General features: G+C 50.2%; 1 protein-coding gene across 1 annotated transcript; it reads left to right on the top strand.

Annotated features, from left to right (window-relative positions):
• Nucleotides 1–440: 440 nt before the first annotated feature.
• On the top strand, nucleotides 441–2,230 carry LOC123191980 (cytochrome P450 81Q32-like). The gene is made up of 2 exons (XM_044604489.1): nucleotides 441–1,497; nucleotides 1,613–2,230. Exons 1-2 carry the CDS (start codon nucleotides 571–573, stop codon nucleotides 2,228–2,230), a joined length of 1,545 nt encoding a protein of 514 aa, XP_044460424.1. The 5' UTR covers nucleotides 441–570.
• The last annotated feature ends 15,971 nt before the right edge of the window (nucleotides 2,231–18,201 follow it).

The raw sequence follows: 18,201 nt of genomic DNA, 5'->3' as shown, positions 1-18,201 counted from the left end.
ATGCACTTACTCCCATGTCAAAAACTATGCTTGAGACAACTGCGGGAGGAACTATTCGAAGAAAAAAAAATCTATAGGCAAATTTGAAGTTATTAGGTCCAGCCCTATGTAATTTGTGGTTTAATCAACAATAAAACTGATTTGTTCAACATATTACTATGTGCATGCATTCAAACGTCGTTGAAATGTTTATTCCATCTGCTAGCTAGGTGCCTAACCCATCAAACTCTATGTTCTTATTGCGCACTAGGTGACGTACATCTTGCTTGGGTCAACCTAGGATAGCTAGCAAGCCTTCGGTCCTCCGACGGAGGTTAACTCTAGCAATTCGATCCAATCCTTTGTTTTTGACCTCATCACCCGTCAATCGAATCAGACATTTTTCTAATAAAGAAAAAAGAAGCTGATGAATCCAAGAAGCAACGCCGAAAACGAGATTCTACGGCATCTCCGAAGAGACGAAATGGAGATTCTACAACGCATCACACCCGAGAAAGAGACCTCCTGATTCTATATCTATAGCACTACTACGTGGGAAAGGTGTCTCGGATTGTATAGCCGACACGAGCCATGGACGCCGCCACGGACGGAACGGCCAGCGGCGGCGTCCTCGTGCTCCTACTCCTACTCGTCGCCGGTGTCGTTGCCGTCTATGTCCGGCTAAGGCGAAGGTGGGGCGACGGGAGCAGTAGCGCACCGAGCCCGCCGTCGCTCCCGCTGCTCGGCCACCTGCACCTGCTCAAGAAGCCGCTGCACCGCTCGCTGGCCGCGCTCGCCGGGCCGGCGCCGCTCCTGTCGCTGCGGCTTGGCGCGACAAGGGCGCTGGTCGTGTCCACGCACGCGGCGGCCGAGGAGTGCTTCACAGCGCACGACGCGGCGCTGGCAGGCCGGCCGCGGATGCTCGCGGGGGAGATTCTCGGCTACGGGCGCACCACCGTCGTGTGGGCCTCCCACGGGCCCCACTGGCGCGGCCTGCGCCGGTTCCTTGCCGTCGAGCTCTTCTCGGCTTCCCGCGTCGCCGCCATCGCCACGGACCGCCACGCCGAGGTCGCCTCTCTCGTCGAGAACCTGCTCCACGACGCCAGCGCCGCCAGCGCCGGGGGTGGGGGTGGGACTATCACGCTCCGGCCCCGGCTCTTTGAGCTGGTGCTTAACGTGATGCTGCGCGCGCTCACCGCGCGCCGGCATGCCGGCGACGTGGGCCGGATCCAGGAGATCATCGAGGAGACGTTTGCGGCGACCGGCGCTCCCAGCTTCGGGGACTTCTTCCCGGCGCTTCGCTGGGTCGACCATCTCCGCGGCGTCGAGGCGGCGCTTGTAAGCCTGCAGGCAAGGCGTGACGCCTTCGTCACTGGTCTCATCGATGACCAACGGCGGATGCGCAACGCAGGTGGCCGAGACGACGTGGACAAGAAGGGCGTCATCGACGTGCTCCTGGAGCACCAAGAAACCGATCCTGAGTATTACAGCGACACGGTCGTCAAAGGCATCGTCTTGGTGAGTAGCTAGCACATCCTACAAACTGCATGCGTGACACCACCACCACCACCACCACCATCTGTGACAGCAACATGGTTGCCATGTCCATGCTGACTGACATTCTCACATCCAGGTACTGCTCACTGCCGGCACCGACACATCGGCGCTGACCACCGAGTGGGCGATGGCGCTACTGATGACGCACCCGGCGGCGATGGCGAAGGCGAGGGCCGAGATAGACGCCGTTGTCGGCATGGGCCGGCTGGTCGACGAGTCGGACCTAGCCAACCTACCTTACCTGCAGTGTGTTGTCAAGGAGACCCTTCGGATCTGCCCCGTAGGCCCGATCATCCCGGCGCACGAGGCCATGGAGGACTGCACCGTGGGTGGCTTCGGTGTCCGGCGCGGCACGATGATCCTCGTGAACGCATGGGCGGTCCACAGGGATACCAATGTGTGGGACGCGTCGGAAGAGTTCAGGCCGGAGCGGTTCTGGGGCAGAGACACGGTCACCACGCCCATGCTGCCGTTCGGGCTTGGCCGGAGGCGATGCCCCGGGGAGGGCCTCGCGATGCGCCTTGTTGGCTTGACTCTGGCAACGCTCGTGCAGTGCTTTGAGTGGGATGTTGGTGAAGGTGACACCGTCGACATGGCCGAAGGTGCTGGGCTGTCAATGCCGATGGCGACGCCGTTGGCGGCTGTCTGTCGGCCCCGGGAGTTTGTCAAGAGTGTGCTCTCTGCTTCCGCTTGATGGACTGCGAACGGGTCTCTGAAGGAAAAGAAACGAAAACTTGGAGTCGACTTCCCTTGTTTAGACGATACTGAACTTTAGAATGTTTAGCATTATTGCTGAACTTTACTGTCTTAGTCTGTTTTATTATAAGAAGACTTTTTACTGTCTTAGTTTCTTTATGACTTGTGGATCTGCATTATGACTCAATATTGTTCAGGGATGGTATAAGCCAAAAAAAACCAAAGTGGAAAAGTCAAGAAAAGCCCAAACAAAAGGTGAAAATACAAAGGTGAACATGGATCCACGCGCACCCACGTGAATAGTAAATTCAAAAAATTTACTAGGAAAATTGAAAAAAAATCTAAAGTGTTGGGGTAACAAACTTGGCCGATCATTCTACTCACGTGTGAAGTTTCATGAAGTATTCACACCCGTGATATTCTTAGTGAAGAAAATATGATTGAAACCTTACTATTCATTAAATAGTGTTTCTTAATATAGCTTCAATTTTGTCATTTTTGCCAGAATAATAAGGATGTAATTTCTTTGTCATACGCTGGTATATCGGTTGACTAAGCATGTTACAAAAAATATTCAGATTTTTTTGATTTTTTTCTAGTATTTTTTTTCAATTTACTATTCATAAGATATGCGTGTGGAATCATGTTCGCCAAATCAGCGTCCCAAATAAAGGGCTCTATTTGTTTGGGTTTATGCTCCTGGTTTCGCAACGTTTTCATTTTAGCCTAAAAGCCAAAAAAGCTCCTAAATAGGGGCTTTTGGCTTTGGCTTTGGTTAAGTCTGATCTTAATAAGTGTTTACTAAATATAAGAATATTATTTTTAATACAGTCACATTCGTATAAGCAGATAATTACATATTAACATATTGAAATATTGTCGAGTATCGCATCTAGCAACTCGCCAACTCTCAGAAAGAGCGGATTGTACATAGGCGGATAGGAGGCGGCCGTGACTTCCCTTTGTGTGCCGCCAGCGCCATCGAGGGAGGGAGAACCTCAGATCTGTGCGTCGGGTTGAGGGAGATGCTACAGACGTCGGCGAAGTCGCATTTGAATAAGTTTCCTCGGCTTCCATTCACAGTCAGGCGGGGCTTTTACCTTCATCTAGGAGCCATCGGGGTGGGGGATCCCCAGATCTCGTCGATGTCGCTAGCTATGGTGTGTGGAGGTCAACTAACATTGGTCGGTTTGGTCCTCGTATGGACGGTGATTGTGTGAAGACGGAAATTCTTCTTCCACCTCGTCGGTATAATGCTTTTTGTTCTCCACCTTTTCATTGTGTTGCTGCTGGAGGGATGTCCTGTGTTGCCCAAGCGGTTGGCCCGGCCGCGGCACCGGAACCGGATCCTAGTTCTATTCTATCTGGAAGGGACATATAGCAGTACTCAAAGCCACATATGGCAAAGGCTGGTGCAGGCGTGTTGGATGCATATGTGTGTCCTGCTACCTCTTGAGCACTGCATTGGTTTCCCTTGAAGAGGAAAGGATGATGCAGTAAAGTAGCGTAAGTATTTCCCTCAGTTTTTGAGAACCAAGGTATCAATCCAGTAGGAGACTACACGCAAGTCCCTCGTACCTACATAAACAAATAAGAACCTCGCAACCAACGCGATAAAGGGGTTGTCAATCCCTTCACGGTCACTTACGAGAGTGAGATCTGATAGAGATAATAATAATAATAAGATAAATATTTTTGGTATTTTTATGATATAGATTGAAAGTAAAGATTATGAAATTAAATAGATTGGAAACTTATATGATAAAAGATAGACCCGGGGGCCATAGATTTCACTAGTGGCTTCTCTCAAGATAGCATAAGTATTACAGTAGGTGAACAAATTACTGTCTAGCAATTGATAGAAAAGTGCATAATTATGAGAATATCTAGGCATGATCATGTATATATGCATCATGTACGCGACAAGTAGACCGAAACAATTCTGCATCTACTACTATTACCCCACACATTGACCGCTATCCAGCATGCATCTAGAGTATTAAGTTCATAAGAACAGAGTAACGCATTAAGCAAGATGACATGATGTAGAGGGATAAACTCAAGCAATATGATATAAACCCCATCTTTTTATCCTCGATGACAATAATACAATACATGCCTTGTTGCCCCTGCTGTCATTGAGAAAGGACACCGCAAGATTGAACCCAAAGCTAAACACTTCTCCCATTGCAAGAAAGATCAATCTAGTAGGCCAAACCAAACTGATAATTCGAAGAGACTTGCAAAGATAATCAAATCACACATATAAGAATTCAGAGAAGAACCAAATATTGTTCATAGATAATCTTGATCATAAACGCACAATTCATCGGATCCCGACAAACACACCGTAAAAAGAGTTACATCGAATAGATCTCCAAGAAGATCGAGGAGAACTTTGTATTGAGATCCAAAGAGAGACAAGAAGTCATCTAGCTAATAACTATGGACCCGAAGGTCTGAGGTAAACTACTCACACATCATCGGAGAGGCTATGGTGTTGACGTAGAAGCCCTCAGTGATTGATTCCTCCTCCGACGGAGCTCCGAAAAAGGCCCCAAGATGGAATCTCTTGGGTACAGAAGGTTGCGGTGGTGGAAATAGGGTTTCGTGGTGCTCCTGGATGTTTTCGGGGTCTATGGGTATATATAGGAGGAAGAAGTAGGTCGGTGGAGCTACGAGGGGCCCATGAGGGTGGGGGCGCGCCCAGGGGCAGGCGCGCCTCCCTGCCTCGTGGCCTCCTCGTTGATTTCTTGACCTCCACTCCAAGTCCCCTGGATCACGTTTGTTTCAAAAATAACTCTCCCGAAGGTTTCATTCCGTTTGGATTCCGTTTGATATTCTTTTTCTGCGAAACACTGAAATAGGCAAAAACAACAATTTGCACTGGGCCTTGGGTTAGTAGGTTAGTCCCAAAAATAATATAAAAGTGTATAAATAAGTCCATTAACATCCAAAACAGATAATACAATAGCATGGAGAAATCAAAAATTATAGATACGTTGGAGACGTATCAAACATCCCTAAGCTTAATTCCTGCTCGTCCTCGAGTAGGTAAATGATAAAAAAAAATTTGATGTGGAATGCTACCTAGCATATTTCTCAATGTAATTTTCTTTATTGTGGCATGAATGTTCAGATCCGAAAGATTCAAGACAAAAGTTTAATATTGACATAAAAATAATAATACTTCAAGCATACTAACTAAGCAATCATGTCTTCTCAAAATAACATTGCAAAAGAAAGTTCATCCCTACAAAATCATATAGTTTGGTCATGCTCCATTTTCGTCACGCAAGAATGCTCTCATCATGCACAACCCCGATGACAAGCCAAGCAATTGTTTCATACTTTAGTAATCTCAAACTTTTTTCAACTTTCACGCAATACATGAGCGTGAGCCATGGATACAACACTATGAGTGGAATAAAATATGATGATGGAGGTTATGTGGAGAAGACAAAAAATGAGAGAGTCTCACATCGACGAGGCTAATCAATGGGCTATGGAGATGCCCATCAATTGATGTCAATGCAAGGAGTAGGGATTTCCATGCAACAGATGCACTAGAGCTATAAATGTATGAAAGCTCAACAAAAGAAACTAAGTGGGTGTGCATCCAACTTGCTTGCTCATGAAGACCTAGGGCATTTGAGGAAGCCCATTGTTGGAATATACAAGCCAAGTTCTATAATGAAAAATTCCCACTAGTATATGAAAGTGACAAAACAAGAGACTCTCTATCATGAAGCTCATGGTGCTACTTTGAAGCACAAGTGTGGAAAAAGAGGACAGTAGCATTGTCCCTTTTTATTTATTTTTTCTTTTTTTGCTTTTTTGGGCCTTTCTTTTTTTTATTTGGCCTTTTTTGGGACAATGCTCTATTAATGATGATCATCACACTTCTATTTATTTACAACTCGATACTAGAACAAAATATGACTCTATATGAATGCCTCCGGCGGTGTACCGGGAAGGGCAATGAATCAAGAGTGACATGTATGATAAATTATGCATGGTGGCTTTGCCACAAATACGATGTCAACTACATGATCATGCAAAGCAATATGACAATGATGAAGCGTGTCATAAATGAAACGGTGGAAAGTTGCATGGCGATATATCTCGGAATGGCTATGGAAATGCCATAATAGGTAGGTATGGTGGCTGTTTTGAGGAAGATATAAGGAGGCTTATGTGTGACAGAGCGTATCATATCACGGGGTTTGGATGCACCGGCGAAGTTTGCACCAACTCTCAAGGTGAGAAAGGGCAATGCATGGTACCGAAGAGGCTAGCAATGATGGAAGGTGAGAGTGCGTATAATCCATGGACTCAACATTAGTCATAAAGAACTCACATACTTATTGCAAAGATCTACAAGTCATCAAAAATCAAGCACTACGCACATGCTCCTAGGGGTATAGATTGGTAGGAAAATGCCAACGCTTGTCCCCGACCGCCACTCATAAGGAGGACAATTAAATAACACCTCATGTTTCAAATTTGTTACACAAGGTTACCATACGTGCATGCTACGGGACTTGCAATCTTCAACACAAGTATTTCTCAAATTCACAACTACTCAACTAGCACACTCTAATATCACAATCTTTATATCTCAAAACAATTATCAAGTATCAAACTTCTCATAGTATTCAATGCACTTTCTATGATAGTTTTTATTATACCCATCTTGGATGCCTATCATATTAGGACTATTTTATAACCAAGGCAAATTACCATGCTGTTCTAAAGGACTCTAAAAATAATATAAGTGAAGCATGAGAGATCAATAATTTCTATAAAATAAAACTACCACCGTGCTCTAAAAGATATAAGTGAAGCACTAGAGCAAAATTATCTAGCTCAAAAGATATAAGTGAAGCACATAGAGTATTCTAATAAATTCCAATTCAAGTGTGTCTCTTCCAAAAAGTGTGTACAGCAAGGATGATTGTGGTATACTAAAAACCAAAGACTCAAATCATACAAGAGGCTCCAAGCAAAACACATATCATGTGGTGAATAAAAATATAGCCTCAAGTAAAGTTTCCGATAGAAGAAGATGAAAGAGGGGATGCCTTCCGGGGCATCCCCAAGCTTAGGCTTTTGGTTGTCCTTTAATTTTATCTTGGGGTGAATTGGGCATCCCCTAGATTAGGCTCTTGCCACTCCTTATTCCATAATCCATCAAATCTTTACCCAAAACTTGAAAACTTCACAACACAAAACTTAAACAGAAAATCTCATGAGCTCCGTTAGTATAAGAAAACAAACCACCACTTAAGGTACTATAATGAACTCAATATTTATTTATTTTGGTTTTAAACCTACTGTATTCAAACTTCTCTATGGTTCATAACCTCCGATACTAGCCATAGATTCATCAAAATAAGCAAACAACACACGAAAAACAGAATCTGTCAAAAACAGAATAGTCTGTAGTAATATGTAGGTTTTGAATACTTATGTAACCCCCAAAAATTCAAAAATAAATTTCTGGGCGTGAGGAATTTATCTATTAATCATCTGCAAAAATAATCAACCTAATCGCACTCTCCAGTAAAAAATGGCAGCAAATCTTGTGAGTGCTAAAGTTTCTGTTTTTTACAGCAAGATTGCAAAGACTTCCCCCAAGTCTTCCAAAGGTTCTACTTGGCACAAACACTAATTAAAAGCATAAAACCACATATAAACAGAGGCTAGATGAATTATTTATTACTAAACAGGAACAAAAAGCAAGAAACAAAAATAAAATTGGGTTGCCTCCCAACAAGCGCTATCGTTTAACGCCCCTAGCTAGGCATCTATAATTTTAACGATGCTCACATGAAAGATAGCAATTGAAACACAAAGAGAGCATCATAAAACATGTGACAAACACATCTAAGTCTAACATACTTCCTATGCATAGGCATCTTATAGGCAAACAAATTATCAAAGCAAGCAAAAACTAGCATATGTAAGGAAGCGGAAAGAAACAATAGCAATCTCAACATAATGAGAGGTAATTTAGTAACATGAAAATTTCTACAACCATATTTTCCTCTCTCATAATAATTACATGAAGGATCATGAGAAAATTTAACAATATAGCTATCACAAAACATATTCTTAACACGGTCCACATGTATGCAAAGTTGACACTCTTCCAAAATAGTGGGATTAACGTTAACTAAAGTCATGATCTCTCCAAACCCACTTTTATCAAAAACTTCATAAGATTGAACATTATCCAAATATGTGGGATCTAAAGTTGACACTCTTCCAAACCCAATTTCAATATTATTGCAAACATTATTATCAGTCTCATATTCATCATGGGGCTTAAATAAATTTTCAAGATCAAAAGAAGAATCACCCCAATCATGGTCATTGCAACAAATAGTAGTGAAAGGATCGATATAGGTGACTAGAGGGGGGGGGGGGTGAATAGGCAACTAACAATTTTTAGCCTTTTCTTTATCAATTTAAAGTTTGCATCAAGGTAGGTTGTTTAGATATGCAACTAGGTGAGCAACATATATGATGCAACAACAACAAGCACACAAGCAAAGAGATGCAACGCAATATAAGCTTGCACAAGTAAAGGTACGACATAACCAAGAGTGGAGCCGGTGAAGACGAGGAGGTGTTACTGAAGTTTCTCCCTGAGGGAGTCCTGGATTAGGGGGTGTTCGGGTAGCCGGACTATACCTTCATCTGGACTCCTGTACTATGAAGATACAAGATTGAAGACTTCGTCCCGTGTCCGGATGGGACTTTCCTTGGCGTGGAAGGCAAGCTTGGCGATGCGGATATTCAAGATCTCCTACCATTTTAACCGACTCTATGTAACCCTAACCCTATCCGGTGTCTATATAAACCGGAGGGTTGTAGTCCGTGGGCAATCAACTCCATATACAACAATCATACCATAGGCTAGCTTCTAGGGTTTAGCCTCCTTGATCTCGTGGTAGATCTACTCTTGTACTACCCATATCATCAATATTAATCAAGCAGGACGTAGGGTTTTACCTCCATCAAGAGGGCCCAAACCTGGGTAAAACATCGTGTTCCCTGCCTCCTGTTACCATCCGGCCTAGACACACAGTTCGGGACCCCCTACCCGAGATCCGCCAGTTTTGACACCGACATTGGTGCTTTCATTGAGAGTTCCTCTGTGCCGTCACAATCAGGAAGGATGCCTCCTCCCATCTTTAAAGACGGCACCATTGCTAAGGGAGCCTTGGTTGTCGGCCAAACCCTCCGGCTAGGTGGTTTCCTCATGACCGCCTGTTCGGCTGTTGCGCTGACGGTGACCTCTCGGGTCATCAAAAGCAACCTACATGTCAGCTCGGAGCTTGTCGAGCAGCTAGATCCAATGGAGCTCTCTTCCGTAAACGAGCTCTTGGATCGCATCACCGCCCTGGGGGTCGCTATGGATTACGACCAGGTTTGGCTTAAACCCGATCTAAGAGAAATTAACTCTCCCCAAGTCACCCACCACGTTGCCGTGGTAGAGACGCAGTGCGGCGACCCTTCATCTATTTTAAGGACTAGCTACGTCCGAATTCTCGACCCCTCCAAGCCGGATACCCGCGGAGGGGGAGATGTAACTCAAGACCTGAGCTTAGGATCAGGCAACGGGCCAGATTCACTGGACAACATCCAAGAATCCGAACTTCAGAGTTCGGAAACTCTTCGGCCTCCGAATCTGGGATTGGATGAGGTTTCAGATTCAACGACACCCGCCCACCCGATCATAAGCGATCTCTCCCAAATCAGGCAGAGGCCTGAGGAAACAGTACATCATTACTGGGCCAGATTCCTCCTGGTTATGAACAGGATAAAGGATTGCCGCGAGGAAGACGCAATCTTAATTTTCTGCAGTAATTGCATGGACAAGGGAATCCTTAATGCCGTAAGTCGTCGTGATATCACACGCTTCGCTGACTTGGCGTCCATAGTACAAAAATACTGTGCGATGAAAAGCGCCTGGAAAACCGAAATAAATTTTTGGGATAATCCGGCCTTGAATAGTAATCCCATCCGAACTAAGAGGGTGCATCATTACAGGACACCCGGGATAAACACCAAAAAGCCAAAACCCTCTACAGGGCATGGAACCGTACTGGAAAGATGGCTTGATGGACCCTGCAGAATTCACAGTACAGAGGACGCCACACCAACTCACAGCCTTAGAGCATGTTGGATACTCCGGCAGGTGGCCAAAATCGGCGAAGACCTCTTAATTCCGGAGGCCGCAGAAAGCCAGCCCAAGGACACCAGTACCATTCTCACAGTCTTCGAGACTTTCACATCAAACAATGTGCGAAAAAGAACACTCCGCAGCCTCGTCGAAGTCTATCAAGTTGCAACAATAAATCCATGGAGCGACACTGCCATTACCTTCAACGCAAGTGATGAACCTAGATTCCGAACAGCCCGAGCACCAGCCACATTGGTCCTCAGTCCCATAGTGGATGGCTTTCGCCTCACTAAGGTTCTCACGGATGGGGCAGCGGACTGAACCTCATTTATGAGGAAACCCTTCAAAAAATGGAAATAGACTGGAACCGCGTCGAGCGAAGCAGCACAACCTTTAGAGGAATAATCCCCAGTAGGGAAGCGCGCTGCACAGGAAAAATCACACTAGATGTGGTGTTCGGCACGCCGGATAATTACAGGTCCGAAGAAGTCACGTTTCAGGTGGCCCCGTTTAAGAGCGGATATCACGCTTTACTAGGATGGGAAGCATTCACAATCTTCCAAGCAATACCCCATTACGGGTACATGAAGCTTAAGATGCCCGGGCCGAATGGAATTATCACTCTAGCTAGTGATCCGGACATAGCACTCCGCGCCGAAAACAAGACGACCGCATTAGCCCTTGAGGCGCTATCCGAAGCCTTAGTGGCCGAGGAACTGACTACGCTGCGCTCCACGGTTAACAGGGATGATGTGATACTCGATAAGAGATCCAAATCCACATCCTTCAAGCCAGCTGACGAAATAGTCAAATTCCAGGTCCATCCAATGGACCCCAATAAAACAGCTTCCATCGGGGCACGACTGAACCCTAATGCAGACGCCGCACTGCGAGAGTTCCTACGAGAGAACTGGGACATCTTCGCCTGGCACCCTTCAGACATGCCAGGGATCCCACGCAGGCTGGCCGAACACAGCTTAAATATCCTAAAAGGATTTAAACCTGTCAAACAAGCCCTTCGGCGTTTTTCCGAACCCAAGAGACAGGCTATGGGAGAGGAGCTAGCCAAGCTATTAGAGGCCGGATTCATCAGAGACATAAAACATCTGGACTGGCTAGCAAACCTGGTGATGGTACCAAAGAAGGACAAATCCTGGCGCCTGTGTGTTGATTTTAAAGACCTTAACAAGGCTTGCCCAAAGGATCCCTTCCCCCTCCCCCGTATCGATCAAATTATCGATGCCACCGCAGGAAACGATTTGTTGTGTTTCCTCGACGCATACTCCGGTTACCATCAAATCAAGATGGCAGAATCAGACCAAGCTACAACAACATTCATCACACCATACGGCCCATTCTACTTCAACATAATGCCCTTCGGGCTGAAAAACGCCGGCGCAACATATCAGCGCATGATCCAGACATGTCTGGCAAACCAGATCGGCAAAACAGTGGAGGCGTATGTGGATGATGTGGTCGTCAAATCAAGACATGTCGAATCCCTAGTAAATGACTTGAGGCTTACATTCGATAACCTCCAAAAATATGACATCAAGCTCCACCCAAAAAAATGCGTCTTCGGCGTTCCAGCCGGAAAGCTCTTGGGCTTCATTGTATCCGGTAGAGGAATTGAAGCAAACCCAGCCAAGATCCGAGCTTTGTCACAATTGGATGTCCCAAAGGACCTTAAACAAATACAAAAATTAACCGGATGCGTGGCGGCTTTAGGCCGCTTCATCTCCCGCTTGGGAGAAAAGGCACTACCCCTTTATCGCCTCCTTCGGCGCACCGAACACTTCGAGTGGACGGATGCAGCCACGGCCGGACTTGATGAAATAAAAGCCATATTGGCAACAAACCCAATCCTGGCCGCGCCAATCACCGGCGAACCAATGTTATTGTACATTGCAGCAACACACCAAGTTGTCAGCGCAGTGCTCGTTGTTGAGCGGGAAACTGACGGACACAAATTCCCCCTTCAAAGGCCGGTCTACTACGTGTCCACTGTCCTCACTCCATGCAAATCACGGTACCCGCATTATCAAAAGATTGCATACGCGGTATTCATGGCATCCCGGAAGCTACGACACTACTTTTAAGAGTGTTCCATAAGAGTAGCCTCGGAAGTGCCACTAAACGATATTATCAACAACCGCGATGCAACGGGCCGGATTGCAAAATGGGCCATCGAGCTTCTCCCGTTCGATATAACCTATAAGCCACGGCGAGCTATTAAATCGCAAGTTTTGGCCGACTTCGTCGCAGAATGGACGGAAGCCGAGCTCCCTAAAGAGTACGGCACATATTCAAACTAGATTATGCATTTCAACGGCTCCAAAATGTTGGCCGGACTAGGGGCCGGCGTCGTCCTGACGTCCCCCACAGGAGACACAGTCCAATATGTGCTCCAGATCATGTACACGGATTCCAACAATGCAGCCGAATATGAGGCCCTCCTACATGGCCTCCGGATAGCAGTATCCATGGGTATCCAGCGCCTAGAGGTACGCGGGGATTCAAACCTCGCGATATCCCAAATAAATGGAGACTTCGACGCCAAGGACCCAAAAATGGCAGCTTACCGCGACGCCGTCCTAAAAATGTCAGCTCGGTTCGTAGGGCTGGAGTTTCACCATATAGCCCGAGAAAACAATCAAGCGGCGGACGTCCTAGCACGCATCGGAGCAAAACGCGATGCAGTCCCCCCATAGTCTTTTTGGAAAGATTGTTCAAGCCATCCGTAACATGGGAGGGGGAACCTGCAAATAACAGCCCGAAACCAGCCGCATCACTCGATGCCGAACAATCTGACACAATTGGAGGATTTGCCAACGAAATTACACCTTCAGCCCACGTAATAATGGCGGTTATCGCCCCGTGGACAGAACCATTCCTAGCCTACCTTACTAGGCAGGAACTCCCGGAGGACCAAAACGAGGCCCGCTGCATAGTGCGGCGATCTAAGGCCTACAGAGTCCATGAGGGAGAACTTTATAAGAAAAGCACTACCAGAGTCCTTCAAAGGTGCATCTCCGAAGAGGAAAGGGCGGGACCTCCTGGCTGAAATTCATGCCAGACTCGGTGGTCACCACGCCGCTGCTCGGTTCCTTGTTAGCAAGGCTTTCCGTACAGGCTTTTACTGGCCGACGGCCCGAGCAGACGCTCAGGACTTAGTCCAACGATGCGCTGGTTGCCAACCAAAGCCATATGCCACCCACCGCACTCCAAACTATACCCATCACCAGGCCTTTTGCGGTCTGGGGGCTTGACATGGTCGGACCCCTTAAAGGTGGAACCCATAGGAAAAAATACTTACTGGTCATGGTGGATAAGTGTCGGAGTAAATAGCCATGGGTAGCCTAGCCGGCTTCCCCTGGCCCTTCTGAAAAAATTACGAGCCCGTTCGGCTCTCAAGAATCCAAGACGTGGGGCCGCCTTCCCCTTGCTGGCTGTCACCCAGGCCGGCTATCGGAAGGCGGTCCGACTTTAGCCCTCGCAAAGAAAGCCACGGGAGGGCCGACTTCGAGAAGCCGACTGTGAGAAGGCCGACTCCAAGAAGCCGGCTCCCACTAAGTGGTCGAGACCGTACCCTTAAAGTTTGCATCCACCTAACGGCGATGTGACGGGGCGTGGCTACAGCGAAGCCTGCCACCCCTGAATCCCGGAGCACGATCGGCACAGCGCGCCGTACGGGTGGCCATGACCCATCCAGCGCAGCACTGTTGCCATGATGACCCTGATGTCATCCACGATGGACTACCAGTACGGCCCACGGGCGGTGGGCCCCTTCGGGCAGAGAGACACCCGAAGGCGGCCATGCCTCCCCCAGTCGGCCCAAGACAGAGCCGGCTCCCCGCAGCCGGCTTGCCGCCTCCCTCGAAGGAGACGCCCCATTAAGGAGACAAGACACGGTGAGGCTACAGCAATCGCCCGCCGGACGGCGGCACTGTAGCCACGCCTACCTCGGCGAAGCCGACGTCACCAAGATTGAGCAATAGTAACCAGCCGCCGACAAGGTCCTGGGCAGTGGGGCCTGCCTGTCGACCAAGGGGCCGGCAGCCGGCGGGACCCACCAGTCAGCGGGCCCCAGCAGCCGGCGCAGAAGCCGGCGAGCGTAGTCACAGACGGCTGGGCCCCGCGCCCAGCCGGATTACCATTGTACCCCCGGGGGTAGGCCTATATAAGCCCCCCGGGGCACCCATGCAAGAGAGGAGAAACCCCTGCTAGTTCTAGACACCACACCAGGAGAAGAAGAGAGTGGGCTGTGCCCTTCTTCCTCCTCCCACCAAACAGCTCAAGGAGCATTGTGTAGCTACTTGTCCATCTAGTGATCATGCGGAGACCCCGCAAAGCAGCAGTAGGGGTGTTATCTCCACGGAGAGCCCCAAAGCTGGGTAAGATTCGCCGGTGTGCATGTCTTCGCCTCATCCCATTTCCAGGCACCGACGATGTTTTACTGGCTCCCACAATGATAAGCCACCCGTTGGCATATGTCGCACCTACCACCCGACATTTGGCGCCCACCGTGGGGCCAGGTGCACCGTCGTCCGGAGACCTGTTCTGGACGGGAACCCTCTTCCTCCCCAGCGAGCGTAGCCAGCCTGGCACGCCCGATGGCGCTTGCCACGACGTGCTGCAAGGCGTCACCAGCATCTGCGCGGCGAGCAGCCTCGCCGATCTCCTCGACGAAACCCTCATCTCCAACAAGCTCGCCTCCGATGCGGGCACCGACCACCTCGCCAACCTCCCCGGCCAGCTCCATGTCTCCGGCGAGCCTGCTATGGATTTGGAGTCGGTTGGCTCCACCGACCCGATGCCTGTCGACTCTGACACGGACTCACTCGACACCTTCCCCACCAACGTCGCGATCTACAACGACCCGCTTCCCCGGACCGATGGCTGCGACACTGTCACCACCGAGGTGATGGTCATCGGCCACGGCGGCACGGCTAACAAGAGCGCCCACGACGCCTCGCACGCGGCGGTCCACGACTTGTCCATCCCGCTCCCGGCTGATGCCGACGACGAAGCACTGGACGCACGCCGCCTCGCTCTCCTCGCGGGGGGCCGGAGGCTAGCTTCCATGAGACGCCTCACTGAGGCCTACCAGCGCGAAGCTGACCGCGCCGCTTTCGGCACGCCGGCCCCGGGCGGGCCAAGCCGGGCCGACGTTGTCAAGCAACGCGGCACTGTCATCGCCGACACGCTGGGAGTCGACCGCCCGGTCTATGCCACTCCACTCAAGAACTTGCATGCCGCCCAGGCAGGCGTAGACGAGTTGGACGGATTGGAGGCCGAAGAACTCCCCCACATGAACAGGCGCATCCAGCAGCTGATTGATGCGGCCGCACCGCGGCACGAAGCCGACGCCCGTGCGGGAAGCCCTCCCCCGCGCCGAGATCACGGCGCGATGTCCCGGACACCGACTACGAGCAACACCCGCGCGCGGTGCGAGAAAGAGCCGGCTGCCAGCCGAAGCCGGACCCGAATCTCCATCGAGCGAGACGCAGAAGGCCATCCCCGAGCCATGGAATGGCGGGGCAACCCGCCTCTGCCTCAGCCCCGTGGAGAGAGATATCCCATCCCGCCGCCTGTGGCGCATCCGACTCTCAGCGGCCGACTAGGTCGCCGCGAAGGAGTCGGCGAGAACGACGCCCGCCATCGGATCGACCGCCTGGCATGATCCCTGGCGCTGGAAGAAGAAGACGATGTCGGCCAACCTTGTTTCGGCCCCCGCATCCACGACGAGCCTTTCCCCAAAGGGTTCTCGCTCCCAAGAGACACGCCCAAGTACAACGGCTCTGTGAAGCCGGAAGATTGGTTGATCGACTACTTCATGGCTGTTAGCATAGCCAACGGAAACAGGCGTGTTGCCGTGAAGTACGTGCCCCTCATGCTGCAAGGCACGACGCGGACCTGGCTCATCAGCCTCAAGCCCTTTAGCATCAACAACTGGCTAGATTTCACTGAAGCTTTCATCCGCAACTTCACCAGCACCTACAAGCGGGCTCCCAAGCCCAGACAGCTCTCCTTGTGCGTGCAAGGCCCAGCCGAGTCCACTCGCGACTACCTCACGCGTTGGGCCGAGCTCCGCAACTCTTGCGATGGGGTGCACGAGGTGCAAGCCATAGAATACTTCACTGCCGGGTGCCGAGAAGGCACCCTCCTCAAGCACAAGCTCCTCTGCGACGAGCCGACTACCCTCGACGAGCTTCTGGACATAGCGGACAAATACGCCACCACCGACTCTTCGATGAAGACTGAGCTCCGGGTAGACGCGTCCGGGAAAGTACTCAACCCGGCGCCCAAGACGCCGGCAGGGGATTCCGGCCGACGCCCACACCCGAACGATCACAAGCGCAAGGGCCCTGCGCCGCCTCCCGCCAGTCGGCAGGTGGCCACAGTCGAAGACGAGCCGCCTGAAGGGCGGCCCGCACCCAAGAAACCCAAGGGCGGCCGGCCAGCTTGGCAGCCGGCCTTCTCCTACGAGCAAACTTTCGACGCCCCATGCAAATTCCACAGCGGCGCGAAGCCGTCCAACCACACAACCCGGAAGTGCCATTGGCTCACCCGAATCTCCAAAGGCGAAGGGCTCGCGCCGCCGCCGGCCGCTCGGCCCGCAGTCGGAGCCGTGCATGATGAGTTCCCCGACGAGCATGCGACCTACATCGTCTTTACAAGCCAGCCCAAAGACCGGTGCGGCAAACACCGAGAGCACCAGGAAGTCAGCGTGGTCGCTGCCAACCCCGCCGGACACATGCATTGGTCAGAAAAACCTATCAGCTGAAGTTGGGCCGACCACCCAGAGGTGATGCCGTCTCCCGGCTCTTATGCGTTGGTCCTGGAAGCCACCCTCGCGACGGACAGACGCGTCGCCCATTTCTCCCGTGTGTTGATAGACGGCGGGAGCAGCATCAACATCCTGTACTGTGACACCCTGGAGAAGCTGAATGTCAAGACGAAGCAACTCATGCCTACTCGGACAGTGTTCCATGGCATCATACCCGGCTTGTCCTGTGCCCCCATTGGCAAGATCAAGATTGATGTACTCTTTGGGGACAAGGAGCATTTCCGCCGGGAAGCGATCTGGTTTGAAGTGGTGGACCTGGAGAGCCCCTACCATGCGTTGCTTGGCCGACCCGCCTTGGCCAGGTTCATGGCAGTTCCCCACTCTGCATACCTCAAGATGAAGATACCGAGTTCCAAGGGCGTCATCACCATAGCCGGCGATTATAAGAAGTCCTCCGAGTGCGCTGCCTCCAGCAGCCGGCTGGCCGAGTCCCTTGTGATTGCCGAAGAGAAGAAGATGTTGGATCGGGTCGTGGCCATGGCCGGCAAGCAGCCGAACCTGTCCCCCGATCCCAAGGAGTATGATGCCCAAGGATCTTTCCAGCCGGCCAAAGAAACAAAGAAGAGACCTCTTGACCCCGAGCACCCTGAGAGGTTTGCCGTCATCGGGGCAAGCCTGAACAACAAATAGGAAGGCGAGCTTGCCGATTTCCTCCGTGAGAATTGGGACATCTTTGCATGGTCCCCCAAGGACATGCCGGGTGTTCCGAAGGAATTCGCCGAGCACAAACTACACGTCCGAGAAGACGCAAAACCAGTCAAACAGCCCCTCCGCCGACTATCGGAGGAAAAGAGAAGGATTGTAGGGGAAGAGATAGCCCGGCTTCTGGCAGCCGGCTTCATTATGGAAGTTTTCTTTCCAGAGTGGCTCGTCAACCCGGTCCTTGTGCTAAAGAAGAACAACAAGTGGCGCATGTGTATAGACT

This window comes from Triticum aestivum, chromosome 2A (genome assembly GCF_018294505.1).
Source record: "Triticum aestivum cultivar Chinese Spring chromosome 2A, IWGSC CS RefSeq v2.1, whole genome shotgun sequence".
NCBI lineage: Eukaryota > Viridiplantae > Streptophyta > Magnoliopsida > Poales > Poaceae > Triticum > Triticum aestivum.
The sequence above is the reverse complement of the archived record's forward strand: the minus strand, read 5'-3'. Positions and strand labels throughout refer to the sequence as shown.

What these genes read in the sequence shown, in the direction of transcription:
- LOC123191980 (XM_044604489.1), top strand. Translation starts at nt 571, where the DNA reads ATGGACGCCGCCACGGACGGAACGGCCAGCGGCGGCGTCCTCGTGCTC. An exon ending in TCGTCAAAGGCATCGTCTTG is followed by an intron (nt 1,498 to 1,612) that starts GTGAGTAGCTAG and finishes TCTCACATCCAG; the next exon opens with GTACTGCTCACTGCCGGCAC.